Source organism: Phalaenopsis equestris, unplaced genomic scaffold (genome assembly GCF_001263595.1).
Source record: "Phalaenopsis equestris unplaced genomic scaffold, ASM126359v1 Scaffold000002, whole genome shotgun sequence".
NCBI lineage: Eukaryota > Viridiplantae > Streptophyta > Magnoliopsida > Asparagales > Orchidaceae > Phalaenopsis > Phalaenopsis equestris.
In genome coordinates this window covers 24,924,944-24,944,981 of record NW_018164444.1, presented here as the reverse complement: position 1 = coordinate 24,944,981, position 20,038 = coordinate 24,924,944, and the positions used below count along the sequence as shown (strand labels likewise).

The 20,038-nt window shown below is 33.7% G+C and overlaps 1 protein-coding gene across 1 annotated transcript in view; it reads left to right on the top strand.

The window, feature by feature from the left end:
- The window catches only part of LOC110027643 (cell division cycle protein 27 homolog B), a 44,043-nt gene that overhangs the window by 13,820 nt on the left and 10,185 nt on the right, over positions 1 to 20,038 (top strand). The window contains exons 7-13 of the mRNA XM_020729159.1: positions 364 to 504; positions 1,155 to 1,389; positions 7,996 to 8,225; positions 8,304 to 8,369; positions 10,736 to 10,855; positions 12,257 to 12,333; positions 14,063 to 14,182. Of these exons, the coding sequence (XP_020584818.1) occupies positions 364 to 504; positions 1,155 to 1,389; positions 7,996 to 8,225; positions 8,304 to 8,369; positions 10,736 to 10,855; positions 12,257 to 12,333; positions 14,063 to 14,182 (989 nt within the window). The remainder of the gene's footprint in view (positions 1 to 363; positions 505 to 1,154; positions 1,390 to 7,995; positions 8,226 to 8,303; positions 8,370 to 10,735; positions 10,856 to 12,256; positions 12,334 to 14,062; positions 14,183 to 20,038) is intronic.

The following is a 20,038-nucleotide window of genomic DNA, read 5'->3' as shown; positions in this document are numbered from 1 at the left end:
AATCCAGACTTACCCATCAGCATTCAATAGTCTGTTGAAATACTTTCTGTAGAGAATTCTCTTTCATTTTGAACGAGTTTTATCCTCATTTTCGGATTTATATGTAAGAATGAGGATATAGATGTAAACATGACTTAAAATTAAGTCTAACTGACTTAAATTAGAAACTTTGTAACAATATGTGATGATAGACCATCATGGCGGCATAATTTTTTTTATAAAAATTCAATTAGGTGAACTCTGCTATTTGAATTTTAGGGTTGGGCGGTGAAGAAGCCATATATAGCTTAGTTGAGTGTGACAAGATATATATACCACATAAGTCGTTGAATTCTACAATTCATTGTTTTTTTCACTTTGCAGCTATCTGGTATTGTTCCACCTCCTGTGTATAGAAATGCATACTTAAACGCTTTAGGTGGAGATGTTTCTTCCAAACCTAATGCTCATGCCACCACTCAGGCTCCAAGAAGAAAGTTCATGGATGAAGGGAAACTTAGAAAGGTTGGCCAACTTTCTGAATAATTTATCTCCTTTTTAATTTCTTTTGGCTGCATTTCTTATGATTTAAGGATACATAATATGCATAGATATATGCACCTACAGCCTTGTGTACAAGGCAACTGGACAAACTTGAAAACTTAGGGCTTGGCCTGTACTAGGCAACAATTCATATTGAGAATGTACTGCTTCATGTTTAGAACTATTTATTGTTTTTTGCATATCTACATGTTAAGAAAGTAAAGTTTATTATGTGAACATTAAATTATCATGAGATTCATGGCATTTTTTTTTTATTACGACTTGAACAATGCATTTAATATTTGAAGCGACAAAGCTATTTGAAGAAGGTTTTTAGTATAAAGGATGAGGGAAATAATCTAAAAATGAGAGATATTCGGACTAGAAAAAGGCTATTTCCTCTCAAACGGGGATGCCCAAAAATGCTATGACTAATGACATTGGGTGGTGATCGTTCAGTTTAGTAGGTGAGGTTGAACACAAATTAAATGTATCGCTTGGTTAGTTTTTACTAGCTTTTCATTCCATACTTTTATCTAGGTAATGCTGTGATCTAGCTCCATATTTTATCCTCCTTTACTAGTCAAAATACCTTTCTTTTTTGTAATAACCCCTTTTTATTTAATTTTTAGGTTTCAGGGAGGCTCTTTTCTGGTTCGGATTCTGGACCCAGAAGAAGTGCAAGACTTTCTGGAGATGCAATGGCTAATGTCAATCTTCATTCTTCCCAAACTGGAGCAAATGGCACAAATTACTCTTCCGCAAAATTTCTAGGAGGATTTCCTTCATCTAAAATGGGCTCATCAGCTCTTCGTTCTGTGTCAAATCGGAAGGGGCAACAATTGTCTGCTGAAAGTTTTGATGAAGGTGATGCTGGGAGCACATTTCTTAAGTAAAATTATTGTTTAAGAGCCTGAAAAGCAGAATAATTTTGATAATAGCATATAGACAATATTAATACTTTTAACTTCAGAATGAGATAATAATTCATTTTCAATATTCTTCTGTGAAACCTTACATTATCAGCATTGGCTTCGTTATGATCTAGTGATTCCACTTCTAGAACGTCCTTTTCGCTATGCAAGAATAAGTGATATCGGAGGAAAAAACACAAACCACAAAAGCAACTTTTCTTAATGAGAAATAGGATTACAACACACAAAACTGAAAATAACATCACTAAAACATGAAAAGACAAACAAACACATCGAAGTGTAGCCCAAGGGCGGTGGAGATTGGCTAGGTGGATCGGGATGACTAGCGGGGTTGGCTGCAACAAAGATGAAGTGTTGGCCGGTAGATTTGATTGAAGAACCGGTTTGGAGGGGCTAGACAACAGGTTTGAGGTTTGATGGTGGGCGAGAGGCGGTTGGGGAAGAGTCAGAGTGATGGAGCTGCTGTGGAAGAAGTATGACAACAGAGAAATGAAAGTATGGTAAGATCAATACCTCGGCGGGATCGAGATACAACCGGAGCACCACTCGTACTATTGGAGACGATCACCACTTCGAATGAGCGTTAGCCGGAGCCCAACCTCAACATCAGATACAACATTCGAAGGGAAAAACTCTAGTTTAAAACCTCAATTCAGATATCAAAACTAAGACCCTTAATCCTAAGCATATCATCCCATATTTATAAAGAGATTAAGCTTATTTTAGTTAATAAAATTAATGAAGGATAATACTATATAATCACGTTTTTAAATTTTAGGAAAGGATTTAAAATAAGAAATGCTTTAAAATAAGAAAATATTTAAAATAAAAAGGGAGAATAAAATATTATCATGATTTCAAATGGGTTTAAAATCTGAAAGAATTTAAAATAAGAAAGTATTTTAAAATAAGAAAGGAGAATAAAAATTAGATTTTGGATTTAGGAAATATTTTAAAATTGGAAAATGTTTGGAAGGAAAATAAGAAAGAAAGGAAAAAGGAAAGGAAGAAAAAGGAAAGGTGGAAAAAGGGAAAGGAGGGAAGAGGAAGGAGGAAAACCCCCATGTCATTCTCCCGGGGTTGGGAGAGCTTCGACCTCATTTGTCGATGCTTCTGGATCCTCATGGTACGACAATAATTTCTCTGATAGGTCGTTCATGTCGGTGTAGTCATTCCACAACATATTCTAATAGAATAGGTAGCCATCCTCTTTTGGCACTTCCTGAGCGGGAGCTGCATATAGAGGGAGGTTCCCGTAATGCAACTCTCGCGCCCTTTCGTTTGAAATCTTCTCCTTTCACTTCTCGTGCCTAGCGTGCGATGGTTGAGTAATAAGTATGTGAGGAGAACTCAGTTATGGGATAAAATCTGTGGCAAGCTACGCCACTCTCACTGTCACCTCCTCAGAAGAGACCTCTTCCCCATAAATAGGTCTTCGATCCTGTTGCAGAATTTTCATCCCCATTAAGCTCTTCGGGCTCACTACAAAGTTGGGATTCACCTCTTTTGTCAGGACATCTGGTGATGAGTACCATACTGGACTGAAATTAATCTCTGAATAGTCTCTTATAATATTTTGACATGACACAAAATGACTCCTCTTCGAACATGATAACTTTGAAAGAGGTCTAACCATATGAAAAAGTTGTATTTCTTATATCTTTGGTGGCCCCGTTTCTAATGTCGGCTCTTCAAGCTCGTGATCTTTTTGGACCACCAAGGTCAGTCCCGCTGTAGCTCCTCTGAACGCCTGTGAAACGGTATCTGGAGGTGCCACAGTTCCATACTCTACTTGAATGCTCATTACATCGAGGTCACAATCTCCTAGACCGACTATTGGTACCTCAACTGAATCTCTATCTCGAGATCCACCAGAATTGGTGACATCTCTTCATCGCTAGTTGCAAGTGGAGAACCTCCCGGAAGTCTTCAACTTCTCTCGTATCAACTGTGTCATTGTTCAATTTTTCAACAACACCATACTCAGTGAAGTAGATCTCTCCCTTGGATGTGCATTATGATTCCACCTGCCTAAATCCGTGACACTTGTAATATTTTCTGGCTATGACAGACTTGCAGATTGCTTTCACTAGATAGTAGGCAGGGGGATCGCTTGGTGTTGCAGTTTCTCTATTTTGGAATCTAGGAGTTGTAATTTTTGACGACAATAAGTTGGTAGAACTAATGCCGTGTTTCCCGCTTCATCTTCACATCTTCTCGTTCTTTCCTTTGACCTTCCAGATCATGATCAAGGGTAACCTTCTACTGGATTTTCTCTTCAATATCCTGAGGCCTTTGCTAAAGACTACGGACCTCTTGTCATATCTCGTCCCGAACATGCTCAGGCATATATCTCATTAGTGGCTTGACTAAGGTTTAGGGTTGGGAGGTGAAAAGATAGTGCATGAAATTAATTGAAGGTGTATAAAATTTGAATCGGGATTGCTAATTTTAAAAATCAGCTGAGAGAATTTATGGATTGGTTTGGAATGGGTGGTTCAGGGTAGGAAAGAAAATTTTTCGATGGAGGGTAAGACCTTCGTTAGGAAATCCTAGGATAAGACTAGGGTTGAGCTAGCTCTGATATCAAATGATATCGGAGAAAAATGCCCAAACCACAAAAACAACTTTTATTAATGGGGGAAATAAGATTACAACACACAAATTGAAAATAACATCACTAAAACATGAAAAGACAAACATACACATCGAAGTGTAGCCCAAGGGCTGTGGAGGTTGGCTAGGTGGATCGGGATGGCTGGCGGGGGTGGAGACAACAAATATGGAGTGTTGGGCGGTAGATTTGGTTGCAGAACAATGGGCTACGGGGTTGGACAACCAGTTGGAGGGGCTGGACAACAGGTTTAGTGCTGAAATTTGGGTTGGAGGCAGTTGGGTGAGGGTCAGAGTGGTGGAGTTGCTGTGAAAGAAGTAGGACAACAAGGAAATGAAAGTATGACAGATAAACCCCTCATTGGGATCGAAATATAGCCGGAGCACCACTCGTACCACTGAAGCCGATCACCACTTCGGACAAGTGTTAGCTGGAGCCCTATCTCGACGTCGTATACAACCCTCGATGGGAAAAAAATATAAACCTTAATTCAGATATAAAAAATAAGACCCTCAACTCTAAGAATATCTTTCCATATTTATAAAAATGCTAGACTTATTTTACGTAATCAAAATAAGGAATGAGAATAAAATACAATCATGTTTTCAGAATTTAGGCAAGGTTTTAAAATAAGAAAATATTTAAAATAAGAAGGGAGATTAAAATATAATCATGATTTCATATTTTATGAAGCGTTTAAAATAGGAAAAGATTTAAAAATAAGAAAGAAGAATAAAAATCGGATTTTAGTTTTAGGAAAGGTTTTAAAATAGAAAAGTGTTAGGAAGGAGAATAAGAAAGAAAGAAAGGAAGGAAAAAGGAATTGAGGAAAAAAGAGAAAGGAGGGAAGAGGAAGGAGGAAAACTCCTGTGTCAATAAAACTTTATGTATCGATATCTTCCAAGACCTACTTTGATGTGTGCCTCATTTAGCGGAAAAAAAATTTCTGTCCGGGTTCCAGATGTAGTTCTACGTGCGGGCTCGAATAATATGCCGCCACGTGTGCTGCATCGTGGATGTTATTTCAAAGTCATTGAAGTGGGACCGCAGATGTTATTTCAGAGTTATTTCTGGATTATTTGAGGTTATTGAAGAGAAACCCTTGTATTACGTTTCAATAATCACGAAATAACACTGAGGAGATTATTTCAGGGTTATTGATGTGAAATATATGCGTTTCTTTTCAATAATTCCAAAATAACCCCGAAATAACCTCCGCGGTTTGGGGTTATTGAAGTGGAATATATGAGTTTCTCTTTAATAATCCCGAAATATCCTCTGCGGTTCCACTTCAATAACCCCGAAATAATTTTCGCGATGTAGCACACGTGACGACATATTATTGAATTCCGCACGTAGAGCTAGGTCAGGAGTCCGGACAGAAAATTTTTTCCATTCAACAAGCATGCTCCTTATAAAGCTTGAATTTTTCATATATCTTCACGCTAAAATTGTTGTCGAACAAAAAAGGAGCCTAGTTTAGGCTGTTTATCTGAAACAATGATGCATCTAGACTTCTCTTGATCCGCTTTTCAAAGGCTAATGTTATTTAAACTGCTGAATTAGCGGGCACTTGGGTAGGATGTAAATTTTGTTTTGGTGATTTGGATTAGAAAGTTAATTGAATGTGAAGTTGCTTGATGTTAGCTCCCGCAAGTAGGTTATTGTTTTAGGTTGAAACGCAACCTATGGATTTTGGTTTATTTTCTGATAATTATTGATGTCACTCATTAATATTTTTATTAAATAAAAATGGCGTGATTTTATGTGCACATTGAGTTCCCATCTCATTAAGCTGTGGTCATCTTTCTAAACTTTATTTCAGTTCTTTACTATCTGCGCATTTGATGAAACTCATGATTTGCGAGGAGTAGAAATGAAAATTAAAGATAAATAGTGTATATATAAGCGGACAACCATAAAAAGATTCAGCACTCCAGCCTATTGTGATAAACAGGACGTCACTGCTGTATAATCATCCCTGATATGCCAATAACATCGATTAACTTGTGATAATGTCACTGACATACTGTTTATTCATAGTTGACATTTTAGTGCTAAGACGCTGCCTTTCAACGGGCATTTAATGATTTGTTCTTTCTTTTGGTATGTATTAGGATCAAACTTGTACTGTGCTTGATTGATGGCTGGTTTTATTTTTGAAAGATTTATATACATACCACAATTCTTATGTAATTCCATATCTAACACCTATACTTCTCTTTTTTACATATATACCACTTTACTTATGCATGAAAAGATGTATTTCATATTTTCACTTTAATAGTTAAAATAGTGGTATTTTTATGTGATATTAAAGACTTGGGTGGTATAAATCTAGAAAGCAAAGTTTAGATGTTAAATATTTAGATACATGAGAATTGGGTGTTTTGTATGTAAATTCCCCTTAATTTTTTTTATGAAGCATGGTCAATGCTTCTTCTATAATTTTCTTCTTCCTTTTGCATAGAATGTTTTAGTTCAGGATCCTTCAAAGGACAAAGCACTTGATGTTCTGCTATGTATCGTGTGAAGTACTTGAAGGCTTATCACGATTCATGATTTAACCAATGGTATAATTGCATCGGAATATGATCAAATTTGTAAATATTGTGCCTTGTTCTGCATTAATTTAAGCTTTCCCGATTGTACTACTTCTGGTAGTGGCATATAAAGCAACTTTTGAGAGAAAAAGTTCAAAATAGTCCATCGACTAGTAAAAAGTCTCTAATTTAGTCCTCGAGTTTTAAAACACTTCAACTTAGTCTCCGACTATTAAAAATTGTTCCGAATTAATCCTAAATAAAATTTTTCGTTTAATTTAACAGCTCCTTTGACATTTTGAAAGAAAATTCCATGTATTTACAAAATTTATGAATTAAACACATGAAGGGCTCACTGGTTCTCACTGGAGGATTCATACGCAAAACTGTCTCACCTTAACTTAAATCTTCATTGTTCCTCCACCCGTGCGGCTTCACCTTTTTTGTTTCACCATCGACGGAGCAAGCAACTCAAGGTGCGTACTTATTGGCGAATTCTCTACTCGTCGGAGCAGCCTCTGTCTCCATCTGCATTGTTTGCGATGATGACAAGGCTTCGTCTCCATCGGAGCGTAGCTTCTCCCCTTCTGTTTTACCATCGACGGAGCAAGCAACTCAAGGAGAGTACTCATTCATTGCTTCTCCACTAGACGGAGCAGTCTCCATCTCCTATCTTCGTCTCCGTGTCCATCTGTGGTGCTTGTGTTGACGATAAGGCTTCGTCTCCATTCGCGAGTCAGCTTCGACCTGCGTCTGTTCGACCTAGAGAAGTTGCGACTCGGTCAGGTAAATAAGACACTGTAAGTTCATAGAGAAGAGTAATTCATCGAAGAAGAAAAACGTGATATATGTGGCAAATAAATTATTTAATTGAATTTAAAAGCAGAAAATGCTGGAGAAATGGGATATCAGATTTTGTGATGTTTGCTTCTAATTGTATTTGAGCAGCATTTAATTAAGTTTTAAGCAATTTTTAGCCTAATCTTGCCAAACAACATGTATTGTAATTTTTATGCGGGTTATATTTATAAATAATTACATAAAAGACAAAAATATCCTTCAATTTATATAATAAAAATTATGATTTAGGACCAATTTGGAGCAACTTTTAATAGTCCGGGGCTAAATTGGAGCATCCTAAATCTATGGACTAAATTGGACACTTGTTAATAGTTAGGGGACTATTTTGGTCTTTTACTCCAACTTTTAATCTGAGCTTTTTTATTCAGAATATATGGAGCTTTATCATTAGAACTTTCCTGATTCAGTTAGAGGCCTTGATTTATTGTCAATATTTCGTCATTTAATGATCTTATTTCTCGTTGCTATATTCACGGGATTCTTATTAATTAATATACTTGCTGCTTGTTATATGATTTAGGGAGAAGACCAGACACTCTTGATGTTCCGTGGTCTCAGGCTTCTGCAGCAGCTTCATCTTCATTATCGATGCTGTCCGATGGTGCAAATACTGACCAAGAAAGAGGACATCCTGCTAGTTGTGGAACTTCAGGTCATGAATCAGGGGTTATAACTGGTGTCAAGGACCTATTATTCCTCTTACGAATTCTTGGAGAAGGCTATAGGCTTTCTTTTCTATACAGGTGCCAGGTATTACACAGTGAAATACTAAAACATTCCTGCCCTTATTGTATTATTGTGTAATTTTTGATTTGCAAATTTACACAGGATGCATTAGAAATTTATCTTAAACTTCCACAGCATCAGTATAATACGGGTTGGGTCTTATCCCAGGTATTTTCCATCTGGTAATTTCGGTTCTGTTATTATTTATTTATTCTGGATCTGCTTTGGATTCTTCTAATGTTCTAGTAACATTTTTAATAGTCATTGCAGTTTCTGTCATCTTTTAAACATTAAAAAACTGAATTTTGGCTTTTCTATGCACATTATGAACCATCTGCATGGACAAAAGATCTGATACATTATCCAATATGGACTCGCTGGTACTCTTATGAAGCACATGGATTCTCTTTTATATCAGAAGACCTTGATACTTGCAAATAATGCATTATGTAGCATGGATGCTCTTGAAAAGGCTTAGCAGAACTACATATATATCTTTTATTTTGAAAGCAATTTTCTTGATCCATTAAAGATTCAATGAGGGCAAACAATACCCATGCATTATAAAGTATATTATGGATGTGGATATGGAATATGGAGATCACCTAACATAAGCATGTGTTTAGATTAACTTTTGAGTTGGGGCTATTTGATCTTTTATTATTTAAATCATTTTGTTGCAATTAATGAACTTGATGTGGTTGGAAATAAGTCATGCACTATGGACATTATTATGAGATGAACATCAAAGAACATTATAATGGGAATAGAGAAAGTTTTGAAAATTTGTTTGAGCTACCAATTACACTATGTTGTTTGGTTGTGTAAGCATTTAAGTGATGTAACAGCTAGAAAAGGATTATTCAATAGCACATAGTGAAAAATTTTCTCGGGGCTTAATCCCTTTTTTGTTTTAAAATTTTGGAGCTATTTGATCAAGTTGCGTAAACATAGTTTCTTTATTACTAGTTTTCTGCTAAACATATGATGCACTGTTTATTGAAGAAGGGATTGATTGATGTGGATAAATAGAATGTGCATGTGGTGAAACCAGTGGCCGATCTTAGCTAGAATGTGTTCTGTCAGAAATATGAGTTTTTGAATGTTATGTTTATCATTGATTTAAATTTTTAAAGCTTGATGCTAAACATGTCGATACTTATAGAGCATATACGTATTATATATTTAAAGTTAATTAAGATAGATCAAAGTTTATCATAGTTTCATACTAAAAGAGTTTGAAAAATTTAAATAATGTTTCAAACTAGAACAATAGGTGGTAAAATTAAATGTAGATTATCTTGATTTCAATGTCAAAATATGAACCTGATGATATCATTAGAAAATATTAATTGTTGCTGCACATTGAATGTTATTTCACATAACTGCAATCGGTGAAATTTTAAAACATAATAGTTGTATAGTCATACTTTATTTTCTATTTTAAACTTGGAAATCTTTTAATAATAATGAGGAGTATAATGTATAAACTGTCTAATATACCTTTGAAGTATATTTTTATACATTTTTACGAATAAAAGCTAAAGGATTCTTTTCAAGTTGTTTGATACATATAATATGTGCATGTATCAAATCCAAGTACTATTATTTTTATAGGAACCACAATGCGCCTAATTCTGAGCATTTTACTTGCTCTGTTTGTTGTGGATTAGGTGTATACTCAACAATAGACATCCTCTCTATGGTGATTTAGAGTTGGTTTTCCTAATAGTTTCCTCTGTGTAGGGGGTAATTTTATCGAGAGCAGATTTCTGTTGTAGCTGTGTGTATTGTGTTTCATTACAACCAGGATGGAATGAACTGGGTAGGACTATCAATTTTGATTGAAACTTGAAAATCATATAATAATCACTCGAATTCTAATTTTTGCTTTGACTCAAGGATGGTTTGTTTGAAATTAATTCGAGTCAGATTGAAATTAGCTTGATTACCTAAAATGTTAAATGGAAGATTTACATACATACCACTCAATTCATATGTATCTACATATCTAACACAAACTTAAATTTTTACACAAATGCCACTTTACTTGAGCATGAAAAGCTGTATTTTACTTTTTTTCTCAACTTTTAATTGTGGTATTTTTGATGTGATATGAAAGACAATGTATAAAATAAATTTGGGTGTTAGATATGTAAATACTTAAGAAATTGGCTGTGTAAATGCCCCAATATACATTTGTCTGCTTGTCTTTACACACCCACCCACCCACACTATAAGCATACTCCAACTCAAACAAAAAGAATACTAGTTTCATAAATTGGTTAGTAAGAAAGCAGGAGACCGTATTTATTGTACGTTGTTGTTCCATTATTTTCATAGTGTCCATGAATGCTTGTGACTGAACTCTAGTCATGATTTGATTCCACGAAAAGAGAAGTATTTTTCTTTGAATTTTTTTCAATCTTGATTTTTTGCTCTTATTTTTTTGACTTCCTAAGTTGGTTCTATCCATATTTTGTACTTTTAATCGATTTTTAGTGAAGAGATAATACCTTAGGGATGTCTTTCAGGTAGGAAAACTATACTTTGAACTGGTAGAGTATTTTGAGGCTGACCGATTATTTGATTTAGCCCGTCGCCTATCGCCATGCACATTAGAGGGAATGGATGCTTACTCGACTGTTCTATATGTAAGCCTCTCTTTCTCTCTCTCTCTCTTTCTCCGTTCATCCCACAATGGGAATTCTTTCAGTTATCATAATGTTGAGATCCTTTCACAGCAATATATTTTATAAATTAGAGAAATGAAACATATGGGAATTTGTTCAGTTATCATATTATTGGGATCCTTTCATAGCAATATATTTTATGTATTAGAAGAATGAAAACATTTTAAGATTCTTATGGCCTCTAGTGGAATTATTATAGTTTTAAAGTTTTCCTATATTAGTTTGTTACATTTTTTTGGTATAATTATATCGTTTGTACTCTGGCATATTCTAGGAGATGCAATGCATTTGATGTAATTTGGTTAATGTAACATGACTAGATTTTTAGTCAAGTGCCCAGTTCTTTTCGTTTACAGCCATTCTATTTTTGAAGTCGTGGCTGCCATTTTTTTAACAAATTACATGGCATTGTAACACTTAAAATGTAAAAAATGCAAGAGATTATATGTTGGTGATAAACAGTAAATGGCGGTGAAGGTTTACAGCTTTGTTGACCAGGAACATTTAATTATAAATTTAAAAGTATTGGAAGACATGAAAGCTTTAGCTGCTCAGTCAACTTTAATGGGTTTGTTAATTTGTATGGGATTATTAATCTTCCTTTAAAGAGTAATTATTTCAAAGAATTTGGGACTTGTTTGGACAGGCGTTATTAAATTTTTTTCCTTCCATCTTGTTAGCTAAAGTTATCAACATGCAATTCATAATGCCAAGAACGGATTTTTTATTGCATGATATGCGAAGCACAAAGTGATTCATTCACTCGGAACTGTTTTAATCTCTGTTGAATATAAAATAAATAAGAAAAACCGCGTACCTACATATTCTATTAAAATCAACATTGTGACGGTTAATGAATTTAATTTATAGGAGTCAAGAAATGTAAACAACCATTGAAGAATAGAAATCCCTATCTAAATCATATTGCCTGCTGTCGATCCAAAGGCAGGGAGAGGGTTTTTCACATGTTTCGTTGTTTGTACATTGTTCTATCGTAATTTTAGTGATTGATTCGTGGAAAACTGCTGGATAACTTACTAGAAATTAAATTTTATATCTGTTTGGGGCATTTTCATACATGGCACATAATTCTATGTACTTACATATCTCTCACCCGAAATTTCATATTTACACACAGCACTCAAATCTTTAATATCACACTATTTCCACATTTTAATGTGGAATACACCTTTTCATGCAGTTTAAAGCACGAAACTTCTATGCATGTAAATATAAAAGTTTAGGTGTGAGATATATAAATACATAAGAATGATGTGCCTGGGTATGTAGATTTCCTTTTCTGTGTTCTCTTATTTTTAAATATTGTTCTCTATTTTGACTTTTTTTCCCTCAAACATTCAGCATTTGAAGGAAGAAATGAAGCTAAGTTATCTTGCTCAAGAACTAGTCTCCATCGATCGATTATGTCCTCAAGCATGGTGAGTGCATGTAAATTCTTCAAAATTTTCTGCATTGGCTGTTGATAAAAAATTGTCATGTATCAGTTACTACAAAGCCTAAAACTTCTTTTCCTATGTGTAGTTTTGTAAATTTCATCATTTGAACAAGTAAGACCAAGCATTTCCACAGCAAATGCTTGAGTGTAGGCACGTCATTTCCAAGTCGTGCCATCCAACGTTCTAGCATAAAATTAAATCATTAAATAAAAATATCAATATATATTACGATATAATATTATTTTCAAATGATAAACTCATAAGTTTAAAATCACAAAAAAATGAAGCAGGTGAACATGCCTTGTAAGAGGCTTGAGTTTGCTCTAAATCCTAATATTCTATTCTTACTATTAAAATCTTCAAATTGATCATTGAATTTAAGATAATTAGACTCAAGGGCAATTCTATCCATTGATGCATATAAATCGTTCTTAACCTCTTTTTCCATATGAAAATCTGTCATAATGAAAAATAATATGCAAAAACATGTAAATGTTGGCGATCCCATATGTTATCAATGATTTCTCATATTTCTTTGTAAATTGCTTCATGTCCTCTTAAATATGTTCTTATTATCTCCTTTGCTTTCTTCATAGCTTTATAAATAAATCCCATAGCAGAACCCCTCTCACCATCAACCATTCGTAATGCTTTCACTAATGGCGTTGTAGTCTTTAGACCATAACTAATATTGCGTCAAAATGAATTCTCTCTCATAATAATTTTCTTTACTTACTTTCCTTCTATTTTTTTTGTCCCAAATAACTTTTATCCCAAACTTTAGAAGTAAACATAGCCTCCAAAGGTTGCCATAGTTCTTTAAACCTTTGCAAAGTCAAGTAAATTGTGACAAATCTTGTAATTGCTGGTTGGATTAGTTCTTTATCTTTGAATTTTCTTATCAGGCTTAATAACCAAGAATGACTGTAATAAATTTACTTATCAAGCAAAATATATTTATGTTGTGGCAATTGTCCCAATTTTTCAAGCATTAAATCAAGATAATGATCAACACGAGGAGTCGAATAAAGATGCTTTTTTTTCGTAAAAGTATTCATTTGCATTAAAAAATCAACAAAAGGTACATGACTATGCAAGGATGCATCTATGATGTACAACATAGAGACTTGTCATCTTCAAGTCTGATAGAGAGTTTCCTCTCAACATCAAAAGAAAAAAACCACTAAGGGCTCGCTGGGCACAAAAATGTGTGGCCCTGTTACATTCCCGTGGCGTATATGCTTTCGGTCGGCCCTCCCAGCCACTGTGCCGCGAGAATCACCAAGCAGATTTCCACTCAAGCGAGGGAGGAGGAGGATACAAACAGTGAGGAAGCCCCTGTGAAAGGCTTGGTTTCGTGAGTTATGAGCCGACATTGGAGCGGGAACAGTTATAGGACTACAGGAGGCTCAAAATTTAACTTAACATTAATTCAGTTAATTATAATTAAATCTGATTAAAATATTAATAATTTTTAATTATTTTTGCTATGTTTTTTCTTTTTTCTTTTACCTCAACACTAAACTTTACTCTTGTTGTTTCTGTACCAAAAATATCATTATTTTAATTTCTAAAATGTGAACTACACCTTTCCATGCACATATAAGGTGATAATTAGGTGTTAGATATGTAAATATCTCGGAATTGAGTGATATGTTTGTAAATCATCATATTTTTATTTGGAATATTAATTTGATGCTGATCCGTGCAGGTGTGCTATGGGTAATTGCTACAGTTTACAAAGAGATCATGAAACAGCGCTAAAGAATTTCCAACGTGCAGTTCAACTAGATTCAAGATTTGCCTATGCTCATACGCTCTGTGGCCATGAGTATACTCCTTTCTACTTTTAGTTTTACCTGTATTGGCTAATTATTTTCCTAACTGCATTTATGTAGCTGATTTTTGATGTGCTACATAGCCACTTTTTTTAACTTTTGGCAACAATAACATGGCGGTTTTAGTGTCAAATAATGCAATACATGCCTATAATTATAGGCCAATTACTAGGTGGCAAATCAGATCATAAGAGATCTAAATTGGATCTATTTTCAAGTATTTTAAGGCCCAATTTTATTAATAGGCTAAATTTTCTTATTTTAAAATTTAAATGATATCATTAGGTTAAGTATCCTCTTTTGGATAAAACTTGTTTTAAAATTGAATCTTTGTTAGTATTTTATAGGATTAGATATACTTAAAATAGTTGGCCTTATTCTTATAACCCTAAGTTTATATGCATGGACCCTTTATTTGTAGTTGGAATATTATGGATTGAAGATGAATAAGATGTGATTATTCATGTTTCCAAGTGAGTGATATTAAGATTCAAGTTCCAAGTTTTGCATGCAAAGTTCATTCCTTCTCCTCACTATCAAATTTGGTATAGGAAAACTTAATCCTGCATTCTTCTATTGCCCTCCTCTTTCCCCCTATAACCAAAAATTCTACCATTCTTGAACCCACACCATTAAATTTGGGGTTGCAATCCTTAAACATCTTCTATTGAGGAGAGTCCCCTTACATCTAATCTCTTTTCTTCCATACAATTCTTGCAATCAAGCTTGTCTGTGTGGCTCTTTTTCACTGACGTCGAAAGCTGGCATGCTGTAGTTTGCTTGATCTTCTCGTTCAGTTGCTTGGATCTAGCACATTTCCCTTGCGCCTACAGCCCTAATCTTGAACTTTAATCCCGTGTTTGTAGATCTACTCTTTCAATGTGGCTGCTTTCACCTTGTTTTTGTGCATTGCTCCCTTTGTCAGGTTCACACATGCCTTGTACTTATCGCCTTGATCACTCATTGACTTGCCTCTGACAGCACTCGATGTCATCACCAACTATTCGATGTCAACCTTCATATCATGAAGAATTATAGATGAATTTCCTTAAAGAATATCTAAGTTTTTGACGTTGGACCCTACTATAATTATGTTATAATCTCAGCTGATATTAGGATAATTACATTTATGTGGCATATCTTAGAAATCTGCATAAATAATTGATTAGTTTTTCTCCTGTAAGAATTTAATTCTTAGTCTTGCAAATTACCTTACTCTTAAATGTAAGTAAATTGAGTGATCTATTAAACTATTTTGATTATTGCGATGATCTTCAATTGAATTGTTTTTGCATGCATGGAGAACTAAAACTGACTTTATAATCAAAGTAATTTTGATAATTTTGTGATGATATCTACTAATAATTGTGTCATGTAAGTATGTTTGCATATCATTTATATATTTTTTTAAGCTGCACTTGTATATGGCATCGTTTTTATTTGCAAGGTTGACGCACATATTAAATAAGTTAAAAACAATTTTGATGAGTATCTTTCCTAAAATTATAAATTTAACTAGCATTGGTAATGATAAGCGAGCTTCATCTTAAGAAATGAACCGATGCTGAAGCATCATTTGGCTAGAGACTAATATGTCCGCCTTTGGAACAGATGATAATAAACTTAAAGACACAAATTGGTGCTAATGGGGCATCATTTCGTAGGGTAACATCATTATTTATTCCAAATGTCTTGATGAGCTATTTAAAGATGTGGACTAGTCAATAAAATATGCTGGAGAATAACATGGCCGCCTTGGAACAGATGATATTAAACTGAAATACACAAATAGGTGTTAATGGGGCAGCATTTTTCAGAGTAACATTATAATTTATACTAAAAATCTTGACGAGTTATTTAAAGATCTGGACCAGTCAATAAAATATGCTAACACTGCCTAGACTAGAAGATTGATCCTCACTGATCAACTTTATTATAAGTTTTTTTTTATCAGGCTCACTCTTAATTTGGAGAGGACCAAAAACAGTGTGGATGAACCCTCTTGGAGCCCTTGATGTTCATAATGATTGTCTAAATGACAACCTTCCTAATTATACTCAAAGATCAAGGTCAATCTTTTCACATTTGACGATTTTCGTTACCCTAATGCTTACAGAGATTTGGAGTCTAACATGAACAACATTTGCTTGGCACATAATAAATGACATGCAGTGTGTCAAATTCGCCAAGATTAAGTTGTCCAAATCATATATACAACAATGAGATACCATCTTTCATAATTTAAAGTTGAAGAGAGCTATTCACTTCTCTACTTGGGTAGAGATAAAAGAAATTAAGGTGGAAGTGTTTGCCACTTTACCATGGGAGATATTATACCAAGGCTCTTCTAAATAAATTCTAAGAAATGCTCTAAATTAGGTTTTGATTATTAATCGGTCGAAGGAAATAATAATAGGGTGTGAGAATTCAGAGGATGACTGTCGATTGCCTATCAGATTTATCAATGATTTTAATCCTGATATAAGGTTAGAAGTGTTTTAACAGTAGGTCTTCCATCACACATTAGTTCTAGTAGGTTGTCATCGAAGCTCTTGATTTTCACTGCTCTAGCACGATCAAATGCCCAAAACTTCATCTAAAAATTCATTTCTAAGTCGTTGTTAGGTTGATAGTTCAAATTATTGTTTCTGCTAGTTCAACAATTTTATTATTTTCAGACAGTTCCACTATTCCCATAGAAAAGCCGACAATTAATTATTCTATAAGGAAGAGATGACTAAGGCAACTCAGAATAGGGCATCAACTTTTTTGTATTCGCTGTCCCATTTATGTTTCAAAATAAATGACTAGTTTTGGAGAAATTCTATACAATTTGAATGCCTATGATTAAATTTTTTGTAGTTATTTATAAGTTTAAGGGCATACTTGTCAGAATTTGGTACAATCATTATAATAGATAATGCCTCCAATTTTTTAGGGATTGGATGGTGTCATAGCATTCCTTATTAAAAAAATGGTGTGGTGTTGACTAATATTTTTAAAATGCGCTTCACGTGCAAAATGAAGAGAAGCGCACGCACTTCGCTGATGCGTGCTTTGAAGCGCTAAATAAAGTGGTCGTTATGATTCACAATTTAGGTAGAGGGAATAAGTGGTTACTGAATTATTTAGTTTTTTTTTTAATGAAACTTGAGACTTAGTTTATTTATGCTTTAAAATTTAAATTTTGTTTTGAGTCATAAGAATCTTTTTGTAATTTTTAAATTTATAATTATCGCAACAAACTATTAAAAATTGTTTGATATTTTAATTTGCATGTTTGCACTCAATATTTGACTTCAAGTTAGATATTGCACCACATTTTTTTCTATTTTTTTATTAATTTTTAAGTCATTTTATATTTTATATTTGCTAATGAAGATATTTGTATATTAATAATTTTATATAATCTATTAGTGCTTTAGTTAATAAAAGCGCTGTATCACTTTACGCTTTAAAGCAAAATTAAAGTCTTGCTCATCGCATTGTGTTTTGTGCCTTGATAACATTGGTGCTATCTATCATCATTCAATATTTCATTAAAATAAATATTGGGTTATTTATTTTATTTGAAGGATATGGGCGAAGAGATCATGATTTTTATTTTGTCAAAAACTTTGGTTACATTCATTTTATATAATAATTTATAAATTTGATGAATGTATATGATTGTTTTATGATATTGCTATGATCCTTGATAAATCTTCCATAAAAGTGGCCAGCCTTTGAAAACTACCAACATTGATGAAAAATTTTGGTGTTTTTCCATCCATGATTGAGTTTAGTAAGATTAGGTTAGAGTATATCTGTAGGAGTATAGTTTTTCTATGAATAGTTTGAATATTTTAGAGTCATCAATATTATGTAGGTAATGTGAGCATTGGACAATCAAAATGACATAACTAATCATTTATATATTTCATTTGGTGGATTTAAAATAGGCTTCTTCATTATCGGCCTTGATCATAATTTGATGTTAGCTACTATGATTTATTATGAAGACAATAATCGAATCAGATGTAAGATTGAACATGTCATTAAGTCTAGGGATTGTGAACATATACTTGATAATGATCTTATTTTTTGATTTAGCTTTATGTATATTCTCTAAGTGTTATATTTTTTTAGTACTAGAAGAGCGGGAATAATATATTGATATATTGTCTTTTAAGATGCCCTTTATAAGAAGGGTAGTTTTTATTTTATTTTATTTTAAATTTTTTTATGTTGTGGTTTTGCCTATTTATTAGGGTTAATCTTATTGTGGGAGAAGTTGGGCAATTGCGAACCTCAGTGAGATTAATGACATGCTTATTGACTCTTATTGGGGACCGCTCATCAGGTGATTCTTTAGCGGTCAAATCATAAATAAATAAATGAGACATTAGAGACCACAATATATCTATGATTTATTGAAGAGGTGGTGGTAATCTTCTTAACATATAGTAAGTGTAGTGTGGAGTCAAAGCTTATTTCTTTCCTCTTACTTTTGAAGCTTAAGTGTTAAGGATGGATCCTGGTAATATTTGAACTTAGTATGGGGAAATGGGGCTTGTTAATAATTATTAGTTCAAGTTTATTTTTCTACCTATTCATCATTATGTGTTTCAGGTCGGAATAGGTCGGAATAGGTTTCATGCAGGAGAAATGTATCCTCATTCTCTTGTGGTTTGACAGGGTGAAGCTTTATGTTTTTTTTTTTAAAATTGCATGTATAGACTTTTCCTCAATTATATTGAATCACATCTCCATTATAGCGCTAGAGTTTAACAAATAGGATAAGAAGTGGTTGTAGTTCAGACTTCATGTTGAATCTAATTCTCATAACCATTCATTTTCTTAGGGACCATGCATTTATAAATGACGAGTATTGATATGTGGTTGACCTAATTCATATGAAATGACTAGCGCGAGGCTCAAATTTTTGGTTGTTTTAGTAAGGGCACTAGTAGCATTAACAATCATTGTGTTCCCACTATTGTTAACAACTATACAACTCTTTATAAATGGTTGTCATCCAAGTAATATTGCATAGTATCAGCCATTCAAATTTAATTTGATTGCCGAAAGGCATCTTATAATGATCGTATATTTGACATTTAAATCACAATTATTTAAACAGAAAAAAGTTCATCATAAAAAATTCTCGAAATTATCAGGGACAGGATATTTGGTTTCTACAAACAATATGGTTCAAATTATGCAGTGATTTTACATTAATATAATTTTTTTTTCCAAGGAGTGGGTTCCAAGAGGTTTCTTGGGTTGCTGAGCAGTAGTGGAAGCGAAGGTGGTAGGTCTTGCTTTAGACTTGGAGATTGATGTGGAGCAGGTTGAGTTCTAAGCCTTTTTTAAGAGAGATTCATTTGCTTATGTTATAAGTCATAGGGGTGTAGAAATCCTCTTCTAAAGTTTGGGAATCTTGTAATTCTACATCATTTTTAATTCTATGTTGTAGTCCATTAACAAATTTTGATTTGTTCCCAATCAAAATTATAGCAGGTTGTTCTTGCTAGGAGTTACTCTGGTACGATTTTAACATAGAAATTGGACAATTTTCCTAAAAAATTAGGGCAAAACAAATATGTTTCTTTAATAATTTAAAATAACACCAATGAAAAAATAAGCAACTACAATTTGAGAGGTTAGTGATTGCTCCCAATTTCTACAATTCGAGAGGTAGAAAGTCTCTCCCAAACCCTTCATTTAAAACTCACAACAAACATTCTAATACAGATCCTAAACCTAAACATATTAGCTTTATTTATATTGCTAAGAATAAAAATAGCTAATAAAAGACAAAAACCACACTTAGGCGCCGTCATTACACCCCCCCCCCCCCCCAACAA